The 17891-nt window shown below is 38.9% G+C and overlaps 1 protein-coding gene across 2 annotated transcripts in view; it reads right to left on the bottom strand.

Annotated features, from left to right (window-relative positions):
- Positions 1-17891, bottom strand: part of LOC103182209 (prolyl endopeptidase) — a 52812-nt gene that overhangs the window by 18391 nt on the left and 16530 nt on the right. For both annotated transcript variants that reach the window (XM_042345213.1, XM_007899124.2), the window contains exons 6-11: positions 17552-17673; positions 13229-13334; positions 11718-11909; positions 10027-10224; positions 5398-5501; positions 385-521 (exon numbers count right to left, since the gene is read on the bottom strand). In XM_042345213.1, the coding sequence (XP_042201147.1) occupies positions 385-521; positions 5398-5501; positions 10027-10224; positions 11718-11909; positions 13229-13334; positions 17552-17673 (859 nt within the window). The remainder of the gene's footprint in view (positions 1-384; positions 522-5397; positions 5502-10026; positions 10225-11717; positions 11910-13228; positions 13335-17551; positions 17674-17891) is intronic.

Below are 17891 nucleotides of genomic sequence, written 5' to 3'. Positions count from 1 at the left end.
TTGAATGGACACACTTTCATCAACTTGCAAAAAAAATTTCCACTGATAAACAATGCCACAGGAGATATACAAGACAATGTTCTGCTGAAGCTTTTTTTACTCAGTTTTACAGCATTTCTACGTCCCTGCCCGGCCCACCCCACCATCGGTGGTCAGGCATGAGCCCCTCTGCCCCTACCCTTTGGAACTCCATCCCACAATCCCTTTGCCTCACTCTCTCCCTTGCCTCTTTCAAGGCACGTCTCAAGACCCTCCTCTTCAACTGCGCCCTCTTACCCTCCCTGATCCAAACCCCTGTGACTTGGGACATTCTCCCGAAGTGAAAGGCGCTATACAAATGCAATTTTGTATTGTATCTGTATAAAGCGAAAGACTAGTACATACCTGTAACTTGGTGTGATGGATATATTGAAGCCACCATATCCATAAAGGAAAGCAGGGTGAGAGTTATCAAATTTGATTCCTTTCTTATGAACAATGAACATTGGTACCTTAGTTCCATCTCTACTTGGATAGAAGACCTGTGCAGAAACATAAGGATTATAATTTGAAATGTAACCATAATATGTAATGACGTTATTAATCAGATTTGTTCAAAGATTTTTGAAGGAAAGGTCCTAAGATTAAAGAGTCTGACACTACAAGAATAGGCTTTGTAAACAACTCCAGAAAACGAATTGATTAGGCTGTAAATATCTACTGCCACTTGAGCTTTGGTAATCATTTAGTAATATACACAACTATGAATATTTTCTACATGACTGAAGAAACTGATCAGAATGCTGTATTGGAATTGAAATATCTTAATTTAATTGCTAAACAGGCATCAACAAAGTACTTAAAAGTTAGTCCTGAAATTTTGACACAGGATACAAATGCTTGAAGACACAATGAGAAACAAAAAGTGTTGTGCAATTCTGTAGCGTATAAGTGCCTTATAACATACTGGTTAGAGCACTCGACTCGCAAGGAAGAGGTCCTGAATTTGATTTCCAGGCAGGGCAAAACTTTAGGCAAGTTTCCTTACTCAACACACCTCGATCTACCTAGCAACAAGTCAGAATCTGGTTGTTTCTGGGTTAATAATCCCTTCAAAAGTAATAATTATTTGGTCACTCAATGCACGACTGTTTGTGGGACACTGCTGTGGGCAATTGACTTCTGCTTTTCGCCTGCAAAATATACAGGCAATTCACGTTACAGTATATTCTGTGAAGCGCTTTGAGACGTCTTGAAGATGTGATAAGACACTATATTAAATGCAAGGATTATTATTATTAAGCAACAACTCAAACACCTTTCACAAACAGCTTATAAAGGGCCTAAAAAGAAACTTCCACTACATAATAAAATCGTAAAATCTTAACAAGTTATAGCACAGAATTTGTTTCAGCAAACTCGCACTGGTGTTTGTTCCTCCATCTAAGCCTTGTAATATTTTCATTCTCCTCATTAGCATGATTTATGGACACTACTTCATCCAAGATTTGTGGCAGAGAATTCCAATAACCATCTGTGTAAAGATTATTTTTAAACCTCTTTTATTTATGAGATCTTAAACTTGTGTATTTTTTGCTAAGTTGCCAACCAGTGCAAAACAAACTACAGTATTACAATTTATCCTATAACCTTGAAGACTATACGGTCACCTTTACCTCTGGTGAAAAAAAACTAACTTCCCCTTATAATTCAAAACTCATCTCTAGTGATTTTTAGGAAATCTATGCATTTTTGATACAGTATAATGTTTTTACAATTAGGTGCCCCACTAGTTGAAGTGCAAGTTGCACATTGCTTTTTCTGAATATGAAACTAAGGATTATATTCACCTTTTTGTAAATAGCCTTATCCACTTAAGCTGCCATCTTTAATAATGTGTCTGAGCACCAACATTTTTCTGCTCTTCCACTTTATTTAAAACTGAAACAATGGCTAAATGATCTTACCTTTTGAACAAGGATTTTTTTTTAAGGTTGTACAAGTTACCATTGTTTGCTCTGATATAGATAGCACAGTTACATTTACTAATGTCTTCCCATATGGATAATCCTTGCATTTGACTTAGTTCCTTTCAAATCAAGATGTCCCAAAGCGTTTCACTGGATTTACTAAAAAGTGTAGTAACTGTGAATTTTGTAAGCAAACAGGGTTCCCATCCCACTCAAATACATAATATATCTGTGAATGTGAGTGGTGCTTGGATATTTTCAGGGTGAAAATGTCCTCAGTCATCCTCAAACCTATTACATGTAGTTTCCAAGGTTCCAACCATTTTAATTCATTCCTTTCTCATTTCTTTGCCTTCAGGTATCATTAAAAAAATCTTACCGTACAGAAACAAATCAAACATCTCGGAACACTTATTTGTGGTGGATTGGTAAACATTGCTAAATAGAGGCTTTTGATTCTTAATTGAATTCAGGCAAGCCCATTTATAATGCAACAGTTAAATTGATACACTGCAAAGAATCAATCACAAACTCAGCATTAGCAAATATATTTCATTAGATTTAAATATATCATGTTTGAATAAAAACTAACCAGTTACATTTGCCTAGTTATTTTATTTTTAATGGTTATATTATTGAGTCACCTGCAGCATAAAACAATTATAAGATGTCTGAAATCTGCAAGATGAATTCAAGACACTAAAATCCCCTGTCATTGAAAAACATTGATGGCAATTTCAACAATTAATTCATTGACACTTTGCCTTTGACACCATCTCTTAGGAATGTTCAGCAGCTCTCCAGTTTTTCCAGTACAACTGATAACACTGACTGCTGTCTGGGAGATTAAAGACAGCTGATGAAAAACAGCCTCAAGAAGAAAAGAATATCGAGTACTACTCAACTACTACACAAAGAGCTAATTTTAGAATCATTAAGAGAACCTTCAGAAGTGTAGGTTCATAAAAGGGTGTTGTTGCTCTTCATATATCAGAGTTGCTTCAAGGTGGCATTGATATGTTTGTACCAGTAATCTTACCACTGAAAATAAATGGATTCTTCAGATCCAGAGTTGCGTACAAGAATCAAGTGGACATAATCTTGTACAAAGTGGTAAAGATAAGTAAATGCCATATTGAATTTAATTATGTCATCAATTTTCTTGCTTGCAAGTTAAAGCAAAAGCAGTAACATGTCTAAAATTGTTATAAAGTGAGTTTGTACAAATACAGAACATGGAAACATTGAAGAAACTGCCAGCAAAGAATTTCTATAGCCTCTTCCCACGAAATGAATAATCCAACTCAATGTTTAAAATATATTTGTTTCTTCATAGAATGTATGAGCAACCCATCTTTAATGACTGCTGTGACTGGTAGTCATGGTAACAAAGAAAGCAACACAGCAGCAGTTGACATTATAATAATAATCCTTGCATTTGATATAGCGCTTTTCACGTCTTCTAGACGTCTCAAAGCGCTTCACAGAATATGCTGTAAAGTGAATTGACTGTAATATTTGTGAGCGAAATGTGGCAGCCAATTGCGCACAGCAGTGTCCCACAAACGTCGAGGATTGAGAATGACCAATTTATTATTGTTTTGTTTTGGAGGGATTATTATTAGGCGAGTGGAGTAAGGAAACTTGCCCAAGGTTTCGCCCTGCCTAGTTATTTGATGATTAATGTGGTGAACAAAAAAAAATCAATAGTAAGGTCATGGAGCAAAGCTTAGAAGGTGAGCACACAGTTCAGATTTAATTTTCAGAATGTGATAAATATTTGGAAAAGACAAACCAGAGAATTGGTGCAATGGGATTATGTCAACAAGTGTAAGAGAGTCAAATAGCAATTTAGTGACCAATTCAATAAAGGGAAGAGTAAGTTTTTTTTAAAATATATTATTAAAATTTACAGTGGATCCATCCAAACGGACCTTAATGAGTTTTCTCCGGTCTTATTATTTCTGACAGCATCACCATCCATGGTTTCACACTCCACCTTGCTAAGCCGGAAACCTTGGGGTCTTGTTTGACCCTCAACTATCCTTTCTACCCCACATCTGCATCATGATCTAACATGCTCTGCCTTCCCCCACCTCTGCAACGTCGCCTGGCTCCGACACTGTTTCACACCGCAGGTGGCCGAAACCCTCATACATGCCTTCATTACATCGAGGCTCGACTATGCAAACTCACTGCTTGTCGGCCTCGTCAACTCCTCCTTCCACAGGCTGCAGATCATTCAGCTCTGCAGTCCGTGTCCTCTCCCGCACTAGACTCTGCAACCCTATCACCCCTATCCCTATCCAACTCTACTGGCTTCCCATCACACAGAGGATACAGTTCAAGATCCTGGTCCTCACCTTCAAAGCCATCCACGGTCTTGCTCTCCCCTCCCTCTCTGACCTTCTAACCCCCTACCACCTGTTCGCTACCACTCTGCACCCACCCTCTGGAACTCCATCCTGCAGTCCCTGTGTCTCGCCCCCTCCCTCGCTACCTTCAAGACCCACCTCAAGACCCTCCTCTTTGACCGTGCTTGCCCCCTGCCCTCCACCCTCACCCACCCCGACCCTCAGCTTGGGTCCGTAATTCTGTCTCTCCAGCGCCTTGGGTTGGGATCTCCTCCCAATGTCATTTTGTTGTTGTTGTTCCCCAGTATATTACTTCATTTCCCAGACACAGGAGAGGAGACACAAGTGAATTTCTACTAAAGATCTGCTTTATGTTTCCCACCTGATCTGGAACTCCATCCCAGAGTCCCTCTGCCTCATCCCGCTCTCTACCCACCTTTAAACCTTGCCTTAAGATCTCGCTCTTCAACCTTATTTTCAGTCATCATGCCCTCCCAGCCACACTCGGGAATCTAATCAGCTCTGTGAAATGCTTTGAGGTATCCTCTTTACAGGAAAATTGTTGTTCGATAGATGTCAGAGCAGCAGAGATATAAATGGGTATGGCAAAAGCATTGGGATTAAAAGATCTGCCAAGATCTAATAAACTGATGGAACAGGCTCATTGGGCTGAATAGCATCTTCCTGTTCCTGTTTTCTTATGTGAAGAAAAACTTTTGGGTAACTGGTAGCTGTTTTTCCCTTTTCTAAGCTTGGGAAGGTAGGAAGCAATTTACCCTGCCCTTGCAGCCCAAGCTGAGACCAGCAAGCTCAACATGGACTGGAGAAGGGAAAATCAGCCAGTAGTCCTGTACTGGTTGGTTATGAGCTTATGTGGCAACTGGATGGGGAGGGGTGAAATTCAGCTTTGGCTCTCTCCAGTCAAGTAAGCTCCTAATCTGTAACTCTATCCGTTTTAAAACATGCTATTGGGACAGTCCTGATCATTTAGTGAGCATGGTCCAAATTAAGTGCCATCAGTATTCAATTAACCAATTGAGTAATTGCCATACATATATATATTGTTTAATAAAAATGAAATGTAAATTAGTTACCTGAATAGTCTGGTAATCAGATGGATCAAATCCCTTCACGGTCACTTCTCTAAAAACACTTGGCTTCAATGCTTCTTTGGTCATATCACAGTGATAAATAATACCTGGAAGACAAGCCATAAGAGATATAAATTTATTGATAAGAATCTGTTACGAGTTTCAAAACAACAAAGACCTTATGCAAAAAATTAAACTGGGGAAAGAAAATTCCACTAGTAACCACATAATGGAATCAAAAAACTCTACCTTTGATAGTTCTTCGACTCCAGGACCATTGCTGTCCTGAAGGAATGTCTGCAAGACATCAAGTCCTGGATGAGAGCTAACTTTCTACAGTTGATCATCAACAAAACTCTCCTGATTGGCTCCCGTCAGGGCCTCCACACCTCAGGCACTGACAGCATCACCATCCACTCCACTCACTGAGCCAGTCCGGAACCTTGGCGTCTTCTTCCTTTCCCACAAGTATGCCAAGACCTGCTCTGCCTTGCCCCACCACTGTAACATTGCCCAACTCCGCCACTGCCTCACCCCTCAGGCCACCAAAACCCTCATTCACGCGTTCATCACATCTAGGCTCGACTACGCCAACCCTGCTTGTCGGCCTTCCCAACTCTTCCCTCCACAAGCTGCAGATTTTCCAGAACTCTGCAGCTCATGTCCTCTCCCACACCAGGCTCCATGACCCCATCACCCCCAACCTCGCCTGGCTCCACATCCCCCACAGGATATGTTCAAAATTCTCGTCCTCGCCTTCAAGGCCCCCCACCTTGGCGGTCGAGCCTTCAGCCTCTTTGCTCACACCCTTTGGAACTCCCACATCACTTCGCCTTGCTCCCTCGTCTCCTTCAAGGTACATCTCTAGACCCTCCACGTCTACCACACCTTCGGCCATCTCCTACCCTCCACTCTCTCTGATCCGAACCACCCCCTGCCCGTGTCCAAATCCCTGACTGTGCAGCGTCTGGGTACGTCCTCCCGACATAAAAAGTGCTATACAAATGTAATTTTGTATTGTATTCTTCTTGCCTTTCAAATTTCACGTCCTACTCATGCTAACCAAAATTTAATTTTCAGTTGTGCTTTTCATGATCTTATTGCAGATTATAAAGAAAGCTTATATGCAAAATTATTCTGCACAGCCCTTTGGGTATTTAGGAGGTTAATCCTGGGGATTACTGAAGTGGAAACAAGCGTAGATTTGAGAGGTGGCGAGACTTCACTAGACACATCTGGAATTTTATTCACCTGCAGTTTCATGGGATATTATATTGAAAGAGAGGGTGGTCCAATAGCACTCAGGATATCAGTGACTTTCCAATAAAATGTACCAAGTCAGCTACTTAAACATAAAGAATGAATGTGTCATGAGGCAAGGACTCCACGGTCTTACCCCACCCTACCTCTGCGACCACCTCAAATCCTGCTGACTCAGCTGCTCCCTTTGCTCAGCGTGAACTGACCTGCTTCATGTCCCACACTCTATCGTCAGTGGGCAGGTTTTCAGCCCCCACTCTCTGGAATGCCATCCCCAAATCCTCCGAATTCCTCCTTTCCTTATCTCATTCAAGGTCAGTCATACCTCTTCGACCTAATTTTCAGGAATCTTTCCCCTCCCAACCCCCTCAGCTTCCACCCATAGTCAAAGTATCTAGCATTGTTAAGTGCCTTTGTGTAGCCCCATGACACGAGAAGAGCTATATAAATGCAAATATGTATTGTAAAGACGGAGCTTTCATTTGCTCCTCAAAGGCATGCAGAAGTAATACATAACAAGCAATGACAGCAGCAATTGAAGTCACTAAGACTCCAACTTGTTTTTGGCTAGAACTTTCCACATACTGTTGGGGAAACTGCATCAGTGAGCCAAGTGTTCTAAGCTGCATCAAGTACATTAATGATACTCTCTCAAAATAGACCTCAGTACATTGCAGAATGGGATGTTTAAACAAACACACACACAACTACAGAACAGGAATATGTATATTTTCATTTGGAGTTCTATAGCTCAGTGGTTAGAGCAATCGCCTTGCAAGCGAGACACCTGCATTCAATTCCAGGCAGGGTGAAACCTTGGGCAAGTTTCCTTACTCCACACGCCTAATAATAATCCCTCCAAAAACAACCAAAAAAAATGGTCATTTTCAATCCACGACTTTTGTGGGACACTGGCAATTTGCTGTTGCATTTCGACCAAAATATACGGTCAATTTACTTTACAGCATATTCTGTGAAGAGCTTTGAGATGTCTAGAAGATGTGAAAAGCGCTATATCAAATCCAAGGATTATTATTATTATTATTTACAATAAGTAAGTTAATTTCAAGGATCCTTAGCAAGCTGACCCACTTTATAATGCTGGTTACAAAAATGGGAAAAAAAATATTATGTATGTACATTACATTTATTTTGGTAATCTACAAAGAGATAAAAATCTATCAGCTACATGATAAAAAGATGTTCTGCAATCCATTTTTGTCATCCAATAAAAATTGTATTAAGGGCTACTGATAAATGGAGCATAAATGGTGTCTTGTATGGAGAAAGATATCTTGGGATGTAAAGTGTGCATCCTACAAAGAACGTTTCACACTAACCGACAAGAATCTTACTTTCACCAAGTCCTCATGAAAACGTGATATACAAGTGAAGAATGATATGTCTCTAGGTGCCTTTTCATGTGCATTTCTTTCATCAGTTCCACTGCCACTTTCCTGATGAGTGCTTTTCCAACCCCACCATCAGATATACTGCATTCAATCTAAAGCTGATCCCGCAAGAACTTTCATTTCCAATTCTGATTGAACAAAATGCCAAAACCCTTGTGAAATTGAAACATTCTTTAAACTGGAAATGTGACCAATGCTCACAAAAGTATCCCTCACAAAAGGCATTGACAGAGAAGGTTAGGTGAATCTTTTTTTAAAAAAGAAAATGTCACGAAGCAGATAAGTATAGATAATTGTGTCAGGTAAAGGGACCCGTTTTCACAAAACATATTTTGCTCAGGAAAATGCTTTAGTTTGAGTTTTCATACTATGACAATTCAAATTATGATAATACCCAAATGATAATACAAAGGAGTAATAAATGGAATCAAGCACTGTTCCCTTCCAGTAAGCCTGCTTGCTGTGTAACCAAGAACCCAAACCACACCTACCCAGGTTTGGAGCACAAATAACAAATGTCTTTCAAATCATACTTTACAAATTTGTGAAATTTAAATTTTTTAAAAAAATTATGACTGTTTGTGGGACACTCCTGTGAGTAATTGGCTACCGTGCTTAACCCACAAAATGTAGACAATTTACTTTACAATACTCGCCTTACTAGCGAGATGACCTGGGTTCGATTCCTGAGCAGGGTGAAACGTTGAGCAAGTTTCCTTACTCCACACACCACTGTTTACCAAGCAGTGAGTAGGAACCTGGTTGTTAGTCAAATGGCAGATTGTTTTTTCAAGGGTAATAATCCCTTAAAATAAAAAAAATAAAAATAAAAAATAATTTGGTCGCTCAATTCACGATTGTTTGCAATTGGCTGCCCGTTTTGCCCACAATATATACAGTCAATTAACTTAACAGTATATTCTGTGAAGCACTTGAGAGGTCTCAAAGATGTGATAAGGCGCTAAATCAAATGCAAGGGTTATTATGTTATTATATATTCTGTGAAGTAATTTGAGACCTCTCAAGATTGGTAAAATAATGTAGCAAATGCAAGGATTATTATTATTTTTATGTCTCATGTTGGTAGTTCTCTATTTACAGCTATGAAATGTTGTTTAAATTAATTATAGTGCACATTCCAGTGGAACTGAACAGTTGTGTGGTAAGAAATTTCAAAATTTTATCTGGGAATTTGTTGGCCGGGACAGTGGAAGAAACTCCCTTCTCTTCTAATAGCACCATAGGATCTTTGTGCCTCTGAGCTCAAAGTCCGAACATGGTGAGAATCCTACTGAGCCAGGTTCACAAAAGATGTGCTTGCAACAAATACAAAAATGATTCGTTGAAAACTTGGTAGTGTCCCAAGAAATGCATTTAATTTATTGATAAAATTCACAGCATGCAGTCATTTTCTTGTTGCAGGATCCAGGCCATTATCTGTGGCAGGAAGGAAGCCAGATTTTATAGAGATGATGTGAAGGAATGTAATAGATTTTACTTAATTGATTTGGGGCTCATGGATACCCTATGGGGAGTATTTCCCAGATAATGTGGGATCAAGATCATCATATGCTGGTTTTGCTATGGACTGTGTACAAGGCAAATATAATTAACTGAGTGATCTTTTCTAGTTCCATTTGTTGCTTCTTCCCTTCCTAACGTGCAATGGTCCTATTTCAGGCCACCAACTAAAGCTTTCTTTTTTAAGATAAAACATTGAATATTTTAATTATATATTTTACTAATCACTTATATGTGACATAGCAACTTCCACTTCAGGAGGATGTCTCCAAGCTCTTCACAGAACATACTATAACATATAGTGACTGACACAGCAGCCAATTTGCACACAGCAATGACTCACAATCAGCCATATAGTGAATCACTAATTTTGTTTGAGGGATTGTTTGGTAGGACACCTGGAGAAATTCATAATCTGTATTGGTTGTTTCCTACTAACCTGGAGTCAGAAAGCTAGTAAACTGATAGAAGATTTCATTGTCTTTCTTTCGTCCACTGTATCCCACAATACTGCCCACATTCAAAGGAAAAGTCTTTATGTGTGCTCCTGTGGTCAGGTCATGCAGCTGTAGCACATTCTTCACATCATGAAGGTAGCATAAAATCAGAATGTTGAATCTGACACATCCAGCCCATTCTGAAAATAGGAAAAAATGTCAACAGTAATCTTTGGTGGGGGGGTGGTGGGGGACAAGAGAAAAAAAACAAATGGTTTACAAATGATTATTTCATACAGGGAAAATATAGCTTTAACTCATTTTAAAGATTTAAGCATATTCGAACAAACATAGGGGATCAGTGAACACTGTACGTGGCGAAACTAAACCTTTTATTTGAAATAAAAATGCATTCATTTCATCACAATCATGATTCTGTGAATCAAGGGCACAGACCAAATGAATTTCCAATCATCCAGAATACAGAAAAAAAATTGTCGATGGGCATTATTGACACAAGCTGTCCAAAAAAAACTAAATACAAATCCCAGCATAAAACATACTAAAATATACAGCATTTGGAATCCTGTGCTTAGAGCACTCGCCTTGCAAGTGAGAGACCTGGGTTCTATTCCCGGCAGGGCGAAATATTGGGCAGGTTTCCTTACTCCACACGCCTCTGTTTACCTAACAGTAAGTAGGAACCCAGTTGTCAGTCATTTGGCGGATCGCTTTTCCGGGGATTAATAACCCCTGAAAAAAAATCTAATAATAATTTGGTCACTCAATCCATGACTGTTTGTGGGTCACTGCTGTGCACAATTGGCTGCCACATTTTGCCCACAAATATAGTCAATTCACTTTACAGTATATTCTGTAAAATGCTGTGAGATGTCTAGAAGACGTGAAAAGTACTATATCAAATGCAAGGATTATTATTATTAAAAAATGTCACACACTGGTGGCAAGTCTAATCAAGAAATTACTTTTATAAATTGTTTTGACTTTGGTCTTATAGTTTTGACACAAAATATCTCCAGTTAGAAGAAATATTTGGAACATTGATGGGTCTATAATATGGACTAATTCAATAACTAGTCTAACCATGTTCATTTGTTTACTCTCTTCAAATGTGGATGGATCTAAACACACTTAAGAGCAGTCTTTGAGCTTTTGTTATGAAACAAACATAAAATATTTGGAAAACTGGAAAGACACACAGCAGACTAAAAAAAGGCCAGGAGAAACTTGGGATTTTCATTGTCCACTTGGAACAGGCAGACATGACCTTGGTTTTAAAACTTCACCTAAAGGATGGCAGCTCTGACAATACAGTGTTCCCCTAGCATGGCAATGGAGTATCAGCCTAGACTATAAGCTCAATTTGTAGATATGGGCTTGAACCCATCAACATGACTCAGAAGCAGGAGTGCGACCAAGTGAGCCAGATGAACATTGAATAATATGCATGCGCAGGACATAGAAATTATGTTAGTGGTGCTTCCTGAGCATAGCACAGAAAATGACAGCAGCAATCTGATTACCAGAAGTGATGCCATTTTTTTCACACTTCACTTATTACATGGCCTGTGAACTATTGGAAATAGAGGACCCAGTAAGAACAAAGTTCTCTTGTACAAAATTACTTACCTAGCAATAACATTTTTAAGAAAAAACAAATTACAGTGCTTACCTAGTACATCTTTGTTTTGCTCTGGAACTAAAACTTTCCATTTAGAAGGATCAGGATCACTGAAGTCAATATTGATTAAGCGGTAACAAGGAGAATTGAGATTTGTCTTGAATGTGAAGACCGTGCCTGCATTTGTGACGTATTCATATTCTGCATCAAAGTTATCCATGAGTTTGACCCATGGTAGAATTCCTATTCAAACAAAGTAACTGGTCAGTTGAATAACTTCTGTACAATTTTTGAGAATAATTTTGAATAACTGAAAACTTGGCTTCCAAATGAAGAAAAATTAAAACATTTTCTACAAATCTGCCTGGTCTTAATTTAAGACAAATTTGTCTTATGGACTAAATGAAATTTCAGGCCTTGAGTTATTGCAATGTAGGAATTTTGGTATTTAAGCTAGTAATTATCGGTTGTCATAGGAGACAATGAATGTGACTCTGGGAAACTTGAGGAAGTCTGGATACCCTAAGGACTAGAGAGTATAAAATTCTACTGCTCGGTTAAAGAAAATGGAAAGGGATTAACATCATGGTGGTGAAGACTTATGTGGAGTATAAGCACGGATTAGTTGGGCCAAATTGCTTGTTGCTGTGCAGTAACATTCTACATAATTCTACATCATCCTTCTACCTTTAATGGCACAAATATTGCTGATTTCTCTCCCCATCAACATCACAGGGATATTGACAAGAAGCTTAACTGGACCAGCCACAACATTGTGGCCGCAAGACAATTTTTGAGAATAATTTTGAATTATTTAGCCACTAAAAACTTGGCTTCCAACTCCTCAAATTGCATTCACCATCTACAAGGCTCGAGTCATAGAATGCCTGCAGCAAATTAGCAAAGCCAGCTTCCACAGCATCCAGAACATGAACAGCAGTATAATGCAAACATCACCACTGCAAAGTTCCCCTCCAAGTCATTCACCATCCTAACCCACATATTTCTTCAATGTCACTGGGCCAAATTCCTGGAAGTCCCTTCCCAAGACCATCGTAGAAGCATCGCCACAAAGACAGCAGTGGTTTAAAGCGAATGCACACTGCCTTCACTTTAAATCAGGTCATCAGGTCAACCAGGGATGATCAGTGAATAATGCAATGCTAAAATGCTACCAACATCACCCACATCCAGAGATAAGTTAAAACATTTATTTTTAATATGGTTTAATGTAGCTGAACATTTGCAAACATCAGTCTATTAAAATAAATTAGTTAATACCTTCAGAAATGGCATAAACCTAATGCCTCTTAAGTATCTTACAAAGGCTCATAATTAAAAGCTTTCCCAACAAGATGCAGATCTTTCATTTCATGAACGTTTTAACGAGACAGAAAAATTCATTCATGACTCATGGTAGGCTGGGGAGGAAGTTTGGTCAGCATCGTGAGATTCTGGAGTATTCTGACCACAAACATTTTAAAGAGGCACCTGTACTCTTTCCCATTGGGTCTTAAACCCTTTGTATGTGGTAAATATCTTCAAATGAAAGAAAAATTTACCTTTAATACCACCAGGCATCTCTTCTAGATCACAGTACCAAAGCCGGTTGACCGGGTCACAGCCTTCTCTGATAGACAAGAGAATATATCGGCCATCATCTGATATCTATACAGAGGGATGTAATAATCCTCAAATGTAAACATGCTGTTAAAAATCAGCAATTAACATCAGTTATCAATTAAATAAATATAAAACAGGTCATAATGTTGTTTGTCAATAATCTATTCAAACAAAATACAAATGCTGTTTCACTAATAATGAAGAACCAAACAAAAGTATCGTACTTAAGAAATCTAAAATAATAAACAATTTCATCTGATGGATAACATATCCTGACATGGATTTGGTGAATCTGAATAAATCAGCGTAATCACTGGGATCAACCAAGTGGTTAGTGCAGGTCATTTTAGTATGTGTATTTGAAATTTATTGGGGGGGGTGGGGGGGGGGAAGAGAGAGAGAAAAAAAGGAAAGGGAGTATGCCAGGACAATTTGTTTTAATTAAAAACTGGGATGAATGATTTTGCTATGATGCAGAGGCAAGTATACTTTTATTATATTGTAATAATGATAATCCTTACATTTGAGGATAGAGCCTATCATACTATCGAGACATCACAGGTCACTGTAGTGTAGTGACTGTACTTGTAGACAAATGTGGTAGCTAATTTACATATAGCAATCTCCCAACAAACAACTCTGATTTTTTTTTAACCTGGAAGACTATTGGCAGGGAAACGGGGAGAAACTCCCTCCTCTTTGATTTCTGCCAAAGGTTCTTTCATGTTAACCTGTACAGGCAGACAGGACCTTTGTTTACAATACAAATTTACAATTACATAGCGCTTTTCCCGTTGGGAAGACATCAAAAGGAGTTTAACATTCCTGTCTTGGCACCCAAGCTAGAGGTAGGAACCGAAGGGGGTGGGGAAGGGAAAGATGACCAAAGGCGCAGTCAAACTAGTAGGGCTTGAGATGGATCTTGAAAGAAATGACGGAGGGAGCGAGACGAGAGGGACTTCGGAGGGGAGTTTCAGAAAGAATGTCTCATCTGAACAACAGCACCTCGTACAATAAAGGGCTCCCCCAGCATTTCATTTGAGTGTCAGCCTAGATCAAGTACTGCTTAAGAGATGTGGAAGGTGTTGTAAGAAAATTGACAAGATGGATAGTGGTCAACCCCAGCCTCTCGTACAGCTGTCCAAATCAAAGGGGATACAATTCTAAAATTAGAGCTGAACCAGTTAGAAATGAGATCAGAAAACATTTCTTTATCCAGGAGGTTATGAGAATGTGGAAACCGCTGCCAAGCAAGATGTATAAGCAGATGTTTAAAAGGGAGATAGATATTTGAGAGTAAGGGTATCATGCCATAGTTTACCATCTATAACTAAGATAGCTGCCTAACTTCTGTTGTCAGTAATGGCCAGAGGGTTCCCTGGACATGGCCAGTGTTCTACAAAAGAATCATGAAGGTGGTTTGGGATCTGGAAATAGTGCTTTACATAGTTATAAATATGGAGTCCTGTAGCTCAGTGGTTAGAGCACTCGCCTTGCAAGCGAGAGACCCAGGTTTGATTCCCGGCAGAACAAAACGTTGGGCAAATTTTATTACTCTACATGTTTTTGTTTACCTAACAGTAAATAGGTACCCAGTTGTTAGTTAATTGGCAGATCGCTTTTCTGGGAGGGTAATAACTCCTTAAAAAAATTGGACCATTTGTGGGACACCACAGTGTGCAATTGGCTAAAGCGTTTCGTCCACAAAATATAGTCAATTCACTTTACAGTATATTCTGTGAAGCGCTTTGAGATGTCTTGAAGATGTGATAAAGTGCTATATCAAATGCAAGGAATGTTATTATTATAGTTTGACCCAACAGGCCACAACAAAGATCAATCTGTAAGGAAATTGGAAGAGTTGATGCGAAGGCTGAGCAGACTGAAGGTCTTAATGATCCAGTCTGCCGGGAGGAAATGAACTCGACCTATGTCGCCTTGCTAATGGTAAGGCAGCAGATGCAGACAGTATTAATGCCAAACTCCTAAAAGTTGCTCTGAGGAAGGAGGCAGAGATTGGCGAGTGTTTTACAGATCAATGCAGGAACAGTTAACTCATTAAGGAACTGCTCTTTAAAAGGCAGTCAACAGAATTCTGTCTGGGGGTGCACACATGGTAGTATTCCAGAGAGCCAGTAACGCTAGCAGGTAAGGTGGTCATAACTGGATAAATAGCAGAAAGATTGCCAGGCAGCGTTTGCAATAAATAGCAAACTGTGCAGTCTTAACTAGCTAAATGCCAGTAGTACCACAACACACACTCTGGGGTCCCCAAATCTCAACTCCTGCTAAACTGCACTTAAAACTTTCAGGAATTATGCATTTCCAGGCAAATGGATATTTCCATGCATAGATGGACTCTGTCTGGTTTGGATACTTTTAAGTATGTCGATGATTTTTCTCATGCACCAGACACCCGGCTGACCAAAATAAAAAGCAGTGTACATATGCATGCATGAAAGAGGTTTTTGTTGCACCAGATATTCTGGCATTATTTAACTATTTCTTTCATGGTGAATATGCACATGCATCTATGATCATTAGATAGAACTGTTAAAATTGGTTCTCAAATTATCTGGACAGAATCCTATATTTCTTTTCTAAAATGTCCATAGATTATGCATCAAACAGTGGATTACCATGTCTACTTCAGTATAATCCATGTTAATATTTTTAAATGGCCTTGTCATCACTCTGCTTCCTGGAAAGGGCCATCCGGAAATTCATGGAGCCTGAAATTCCCACCTTTAAAACTGTAACTTAATCAATGTCTTGTATAGAATTATCATTTCCTTGCATTGATATTCTACGCCTCTAAATATAAAACATGGCATTCTATTCACTTTCTTATAGGCACTCCACCTTTAAAAATATTTGTATATCTGAATTCTCATTATTAAGAGCTTCGCAATAGTTGTTAAGAGTTTATAAAAGGTACCAATCAATCTAAGACTAATCCAGTGTCCTTTTTCATTAAACCACAGAAAAAAATCACAATAGCTGGACCAACCAGTTCATTTTTATCCAGCAAGTTAAAAGTCAAATCAAAAGCAAGAGTATTTTTCTCTACTCAGTGAACAGATGTACTAATTATTATGAAAAGATGAATGATCTGCACATTAGTATGTTAAAGCTAGCATAAAATTTAGATGCTGATGAGTCAACCAAGTAACAGAAGCTGCATAAACATTCTGCCTTTTTTTTCACTGAAGTCGCATACTTTTAACACAATGAAGAAAACAATTAGTTTAATTTTAGAAAATATTGCTAATTAACACTTTCATCTTGTTATTGTACATTCTGATAAAGTTGCTCACTTTCTGGGGAATGATGTCAAAGGTAAAAATAATCTCACATAAACAAGAATTCTATCCCTTGCTCATCCAAATACAGCAATGTAAGCAGAGTTGCTTTCAGTGTGTTCGTGCTTGTGTGTGGGGAAGGGGGGATAAATGTATTGTTAAAAAGCAGAAAATATAGGAATATAGGGAAACACAAACAGGAAAATCAAATCAACAAAGCAAAACTTCCTAGGAGGAGTTCAACACTCCACAACATTTTACATTTTAATAATGCCTTTCACTTCAGGAGGATATCTCAAATCACTTCAGCTATCTGGGAGCCCAAGATGGGGACAACGCCAACATCACTGAGCTGCAGAAATCATCAAATCATTGAGGACTGAGGAATGCTACATGTGATAGTGCAGGGGCGAGAGGAGACAATACTGGAAGAGACAAAATGAAGTCACTGGGTCAGGCAATATTGAAACCCGGAAAGGATAGAGCCCTGGAAGTGGAACAGGATGGAATGGTCAACAACAATGAAGGTGACAAAAAGATCGACTTCTCATTTGATGTTCAATTTTCAACAGGGTCACTGAATAGCAAAGAGGGGCAGAAGCCCTGACAGAATTCCCTTCCCTACCACAGGGACACTAAAGCAAATTGATCTTCCCAATTATTTTTACAACTCAGATCAATCAGCTGCCTCAGGACATATTGAAAACTAAACCGGCAACATTCTGTGATGTATGAGTGCTGTGTTTACCCACTTGGTCATCAGGAAAGCCCAGTGGGGTAGGAGTCATGTCCTGGACAAATGTTTTGCAATCTCAAAACAATGCTGTTTACTATCACTAAATCTATAGCATAGGATACATAAAGTCAGCTAAGCCCAATCTCATCTGTTATTTGATGCCACATAAAAATAAAATCCTATGCAACAAGTAGTAATATTTTTAAACAGTTACTGAACAATACCTCAGCTCCACCCATCCACTTTGGATAGTCTGGAAATTCGGCACTTAATATATCTTTTGACTGCTCAGTGCCCAGTATGTGGTAATACAATTTTTGATCCAGATTTGTAGATGTTTCTGTACCTGATTTGGAGGGGAGGGGGGGAAGAAGTAGAAGCAAACAGCAAAGTAAGAAAACCTTCAACACTTTCAATTTCCAAGCTTAAAACAATTAGCATACACAAAATGTATAATACAAATTTACATTTATTCTGCCGCGTTTTGTTTTACCCACAAGATATATAGCCCATTCACTTTTTTCCCCAAATCAGGAAAAAACATTATAAACTATGTATCATGTC

The sequence above is a fragment of the Callorhinchus milii genome, unplaced genomic scaffold, assembly GCF_018977255.1.
Source record: "Callorhinchus milii isolate IMCB2004 unplaced genomic scaffold, IMCB_Cmil_1.0 Scaffold33, whole genome shotgun sequence".
Lineage (NCBI taxonomy): Eukaryota > Metazoa > Chordata > Chondrichthyes > Chimaeriformes > Callorhinchidae > Callorhinchus > Callorhinchus milii.
This window is presented reverse-complemented; position numbering and strand designations above follow the sequence as displayed.